Genomic DNA, 6118 nt, shown 5'->3' with positions numbered 1-6118 from the left:
GAAGTTTTCACTGTCCTCCCATCAAATTACGTATGTGACTCAAGGGAAAACAGGCAGCTTAGATTATGATATAATTATTCACAAGGGGAAACCACAGTTGAAGTTGTTTTCTTTTTTCTTTATTCTCTTCTTTACAGTGAGTCAAAAGCGTTCCTCCTTAACTTCACATAGAAAACACAACTTTGGACAATAAAATAGGGAGGGCAGGTTTCACAAGGGAGAAAGGCTGCTGTCAACTTTTCCCCCCTCAGGAATATGGAAATTTGGGCGGATTATCTGTTCAGAGGAGGTTTCCTTTATTAATTCTTTTTCCTTTTTTTCACTTAAGACATCTGTTAATATTACACAGCCCAACAGATGTTGCAAAGCAAGTCCCATACTTTGTTCTAAAAAAAAAAAAAAATGACATTTCCTCAATTGGTTCTCCCTACCTCTGTGACTGGGCCTAGCCTGCCATTTCTGCATAATTTGCATATATTAAGTTACATACCTTAATGCCATACACATTTGTAGCTTCAGCATTATTTTTATAGAGTAAAGTCTGATTTGATCATAAACTGTGTATGTTTGTTGCTTTAGAATGAAGAGTGGCTAAAACATTTTTTAAAAATCTCCTTTGAGAATGACAACCTAATTCCACACATAGGACTAGATAGCCAATTATTAAACACTTTTCTATAAGTGAATTACAAAAGCTTGAGTTGTTTTGCCATTAGGAAGTGCTGATTGTCATGCGATGTGGAGCGTCATTTTTATTTTGGCAAGAACAGGGACAGTTTTGTCTTGACAAGCCATTAGATGAATACCAGAGTGTGTCACATGGAAAACCACTGATCTTTAACCCAGCTCTGTACTTAACCAAGCCTTGAAAATGAATAGTGAATGAAAGAAGAGCAAAGGCCAGTTTACTGTCATTACAGATTACAGAATCTGCTAACAGCTGCTGAACTGAACCCGGGGAATTACAGGTACTGTTCTGTGGACCAGCAGAAGTCCTGGAGATGCCTGTGAAACTGAGTATATGAGCTATACATTTATTTTACATTTACATGGTTGGAACATAGCTAGACAAGCATGAAAATCCTTGAGTACTTTCTTAGTGTACTAAATGCATGCCTTTATCACCAAACCTTATATTTACAGATAACTATCTCAATGAGGTTTCCCTACCCCCCAGTTATAGAATTTATTTTTTAAAAGCAGTATGTTTTTAAAGAAATTATTAGTAAATATTAAGAAGAAAACAAAAAGTGTGGAGGATCTCCCCCTTCCCAAAACAAAAATAAAACCACAAACATGCAGGCTAAACAAAATCCTTTGCTCATTTGTCCCTTTAGCTATTAACTGGAGCTGATAGTTGAAACCAATGTGGCTTTTTTTTGGGGGGGGGGACCTAAACCCACCTCAATACCCAAATAATGAAAAGATCAGTAACATTTTAAACAGTCAGTTGTGGGAATTCTTGCTTACAGAGCTAACAAGAAAGAACCCACTGTCTTACTCTGCTGGTGGAATTGCATTGTGCCTCCCTATAGTCTTGTTATCCCACACACACTGAAATGCAAATTCTTTGCAACTAATTGGATCTCATTGATGGTACATGCACAGTATGTAGTTATATGCAAAAAGATTTTTAAAAAATTCTCTGTAATTACAACTTTTAATTATTATCCAAAACATCAGCATCTATAGTATAGTTTTAAAATACATATGTCTAACTGTTTTTTTACAGTTTTACTCAACATGCGCTATGAAGTGCTTAGTAAGTATCAAAAGTAAGGGGGAGATGTTTGTTTACAGCAATCAATAAGTTGGATTTTATTGAAGTTCTGTGAAAATACAGTTTAAATGTTGAACATCATAAACATCAGAAATCACTTTCAAAATGTTATCTTTTTCTTCAGTTCTCCAGTCTGTTTTTACATTGTAAACTGCATGGGAGTTTCTTACTCTGTGCACGAGTTTTGGTGAGGTGGAAGTATTCCCATTCCCATATTGTCTTGAATATCGTGGGTGCCATTTAGACCTAGTTGGTGTACTACTTAATTTTCATGGTACATCTCTCCCTATCAGTCAACGTGGGAAAGCCAACACATGGCCTTTAGTATTTGCAATTCCTTAACCTGAAATACATAAAATCGGGGCAGAAAAAAGCAATTACTGTGGAAGTGATACCTGCCTCCACTGCTACCACCCCCAATTTTAAATAATTTTAACACAGATGATTCCATATAGTTGTTTCATATTCTGCAGACTATAGAGCCAATGGACAAACTCAAAAATCATTTTTGTGCCTTGTAGGTATATTTTGTTGTCTCTTGTTGTAATAAAGCTTGTTGTCTTTGTAAACTAGTCTTACCGACTAGTTAAATTTTCCTTTAATCCAATACTTTTCTCAGAACAGTACCATATGATATAGATTTGTTGTGAAAAAAATATTTTGAACATTAGAAAGCTATCTCTGTAATTTTGAGGCTTGTGCCTTGACAGTAATATGCAGGTACTAGTTACATGGCAGACCTGTTTCATCGAGAGCAACCTCAGACATTGATATCTGAAATAGCTCAGTTTGCCTGCGCTAGATAGCATTTTGTCAGAAGACTGCTGGCCGAGCAGACTAGATTTGGATGTATTAGCTAGTCAGCCTAATAACCCTGTACAGACTGTATTGATTTTTTAGGAGAGAGTTTATGAACTAAATAAACTTGGGGTTGGTGTCTTAATAAACTGCTTCTCTCAGTCTGTCACATTTAGTTACGGAGCTGTGCAGTTTAGGGGGAAAAAAGGCTAATTCTGTTACAGATTGTTCACAGCAGGGTCTCCAAATTAGCCCTTTGTTTTGTAATGCCACCTTGCTTGGGCTCGCTTTGAGCACATTTCTCAGTTTTGCCCTAATGAGTTGCAACACTGATAATGTGGCTGATGATCTTTCATTGATTTCACTATCACTTGCTTGTCTGGTAATTGATCCGTTGCTGAGCCTCTAGTTAATTATATCGGCTTTGACATGGCCCGGTCCACGGGGAATTTGAAGTCTTGCAGAATAACAGTTTTAATAAAAGAGTCTATTACTGCAGGTGCTTGCTGCTGCATGCCAGTTGATTTTTGTGTTGTGTCGTGTGTGTGTGTGTGTGTGTGTGTGTGAGAGAGAGAGAGAGAGAGAGAGAGAGAGAGAGAGAGAGAGAGAGAGAGAGAGAGAGAGAGAGAGAGAGAGAGAGAGAGAGAGAGAGAGAGAGAGAGAGAGAAGGGGGGGCGGTGGAGAGGAGAGGGGTCTGGGGGAGGATAGCAGGGAAAGAAGAGGACTGCTGGACTGAAAGAAAGAGGGGGTGGGGGCTGGAAGAAGAGGAAGAGGGAGTTAAGGGGAGAGGAAGGGAGGAGGGGGGAACTAGAGAGAGCAAGAGGCAGGCGAGAGAGAACACGCAGGCAAAGCAATACAACAGCCTGAGAGGAGGGAGGAGGAAGCATGCTATTGACAGTGTCCTTAAGCCTCCCACAAACAACAGCCATTAGGGGGAAGGTCAGGAGCTGAGCAGGCAGCTTGACTGAGGCACTGAGTGCCACTTCAGAAATCAAGAGGCTAGCAAATTTTAGAGGGAGTTTAAGTGGGTAATAGCTAGCTGTAAAGGTACAGTCACTGTTGACAATTGACTCATAGGGTCTTTTCCTGCCCTCCCCCCTCAAGAATATTTTTATTGACCACAGGTGGACTTAATATATTTTAAGGCAACAATTCTTTGGGTTCTTGTTTGCTTCTTCTCAGATATTGAATTTGCTGCTTTTGAGACTTTTTTGTGCTTAATGGTGGTGAACCGGAGGGAAGTTTAACAGAAAAGCTTTCAGGAGATGCTGGTTCTAGAGGGGAAGGCACATTTGTGTCAACATAGTGTACGTTTTCTCATCTTTTCTCATTGTCCACTAATGACACAGAGCTGCCATTGAAGCTCTTTTCTGTTTCTTTTGTTGTTTCAGAGAGTAAGGTTTATTGCTATTCTTCAGTTTAAGAAGGAGCAAGGAGAGTGGTACATTTGTCCTCGATATTTGTAGGTGGTTGAAGATTAATGTTCCTTACATTTTAAGTTTAGGAAGGATGGCTTTTTCCTGCTGCCTACTTTTATGAGATGACATGAATATAGCTTTCCATTTGGAAGTCACTGTTTATGTACAGTGCATTCTGTTCAGTTCTGCTTTTCCATAAATAGGGCACGATAAATACTATCTAATAAATAGTTGTTTTCTTTTAAAAACTAGCTTAATTAAGAATATGACATGCTATCGGAGGTTATATTTCATCAGGCAGGAAAATGTTATAGAATTTTCCATAGAGATGTTGAATGAAAAATGGAACTTTAGAGTCATTACTTTTTGCCTGAAATGGGACAGGATTTTTCTTTTTCATCTTTTTCTTTTTTTATGATTTGAAAGGATATTGTAGATGCTTCATCCAGGAACTTTCACAAAGGACTTTTCTCTACTTTTGAACTTTAAGAAAAGGTATACTTTTTTCCTTTGTCATTCAATTTCTTATTACTTAACATCTAATTTAGTAATTAATGAATGACCTGAGGTACTGGACATTAAGTAGTATACATGTATGTATTTTGCAAAATGTTTATTGTGCATCTTCCATGTTAAAAAACTGCTAAGTTTATTTATTTACTTCCTAGAGTGTAAAGTTATGTCCCTATGTGTATTATTTTCTCTTGGAGTTGAATTGTGGTTATAAATAGCCCAGCACATACTATATGACTTTTAGGAGTTAACATTTTGACAACAACTGAGCCAATTTTACATTCTCTTACATCCAAATATTTTTCTTTCTCCCAGTATAACTAGAAAAAAAATAATGTTTAAGCGTAGCAGTTTACAAATGCTAAAGCAAAGGCTGATGCCAGATACTGCATGTTATACCTGAAAGCATTGTTGGGGGAAATTCCCTGGGAAGGGCCCCAGCTTCTCCTCACCCCGTGCACCGTCGGTCTGTGATCCTGGTGCTGCTTGGAGCGTGCAGAAATGTGTATCTCTCAGTGTGTCTGGAGAGGGGTTAGTGCAGGGTGTCATTTGGTGCCTGACAGTGGAACGGTGCAGTTGACTCTTAGCTCTGCTATCCAATGACATGCAGTGGCTGAGAGTTTGAAGCTGATGGTTGGGTCTCCAGTGCTGCCTGCACACCTGACAGGCAGCTGTTAAACTGAGCAAAGGCAAGCTCGGGGAGTCACAATCTATGCATAAATGATAGGGGTATCTGTGCAGAAGGTGCGAAAGAAGCTCGGACCCCCTCCCTCCCCCAAGTCTCCCCCTTCCCAAATGAAATGCACAGTTCAGCCAGCTTCTTAACTACACTACACTCCTGCTACTGGCTGCCAAGAGGCTCAAAAAATCCACCTTCACTTTTCAGTCAGAAGAGGCAGAAGTGGATGTGAGAGAAAGAGAGACACAGAGAGACAGAGAGCCAAAGAGGGCAAGAGACTTGACTTTAAGAGACTCCTGTACTGACAACTCCATGCAGTTCGGAACCAGAACGACTGCGGCTGAACCAGGGTTCATGGGGACATGGCAAAACGCTGATACTAACCTTTTATTCAGAATGTCCCAACAGGTAAGTTACTTTCTTTTTTTTAAAAAGAAATCTTGAATTGTTATGTGCACTTTTGTTTCTGCTGTTTTTCTTTCTTAACATTTACAAAAAAAATTGATCACTTCATACTTGGGCTCTATTTTGTCATAACTGTGTTACTGGAATGTGCAGGGTTACTTCATGGTTTCCCTAAGGGCTCCTTAAAAGAAAAAGGGGGAAAGGATACTGAAGTAAAAGAAAGCAAAGGCATTTGTTGCAAAGTTTCACAGTACAACCTGGGTCAAGACAATTTCTTTGTTTTCTGTTAAAATATTTTTCTAAAAGCCACCACCCGACAAATGTATCTTTCTATCTGTACTAATCACTTCATCAAAGTATCTGCTCTCTCAGAGGAGGTTCTCCAGCCCAACAGTGACAAAATGTAGGGCCCCCTCCGTCCAGCCCAGCTGACTTGCTGGGGCTGGAAGCAGCTGGAACTCCGACCTGAGGACAGGAGGCTATGCAGGGATCGCTGCCAGCGCCCAGGGTCGCTGGAGGAGGCGG

The 6118-nt window shown here is 39.7% G+C and overlaps 1 protein-coding gene and 1 long non-coding RNA gene across 6 annotated transcripts in view; one reads left to right on the top strand and one right to left on the bottom strand.

Annotated features, from left to right (window-relative positions):
- Positions 1-1384: 1384 nt before the first annotated feature.
- On the bottom strand, positions 1385-6065 carry LOC107183259. 2 transcript variants are annotated; one of them, XR_001514048.1, is made up of 3 exons: positions 5573-6065; positions 4909-5219; positions 1385-2123 (listed from the first exon to the last, which is right to left on the bottom strand). It is a non-coding gene; the product is annotated as an uncharacterized LOC107183259 (long non-coding RNA). The 2 variants fall into 2 exon arrangements; XR_001514049.1 differs by having other exon boundaries at positions 4909-5188.
- The window catches only part of BNC2 (basonuclin 2), a 302217-nt gene continuing 301326 nt past the window's right edge, over positions 5228-6118 (top strand). For 2 of the 4 annotated variants that reach the window (XM_015564719.1, XM_015564718.1), the window contains exon 1: positions 5228-5596. In XM_015564719.1, the coding sequence (XP_015420205.1) occupies positions 5501-5596 (96 nt within the window). In that variant the 5' untranslated portion in view covers positions 5228-5500. The remainder of the gene's footprint in view (positions 5597-6118) is intronic. The other 2 variants (XM_015564720.1, XM_015564721.1) reach the window with 2 other exon arrangements.

Source organism: Myotis davidii, unplaced genomic scaffold (genome assembly GCF_000327345.1).
Source record: "Myotis davidii unplaced genomic scaffold, ASM32734v1 scaffold197, whole genome shotgun sequence".
Classification (NCBI taxonomy): domain Eukaryota; kingdom Metazoa; phylum Chordata; class Mammalia; order Chiroptera; family Vespertilionidae; genus Myotis; species Myotis davidii.
The sequence above is the reverse complement of the archived record's forward strand: the minus strand, read 5'-3'. Positions and strand labels throughout refer to the sequence as shown.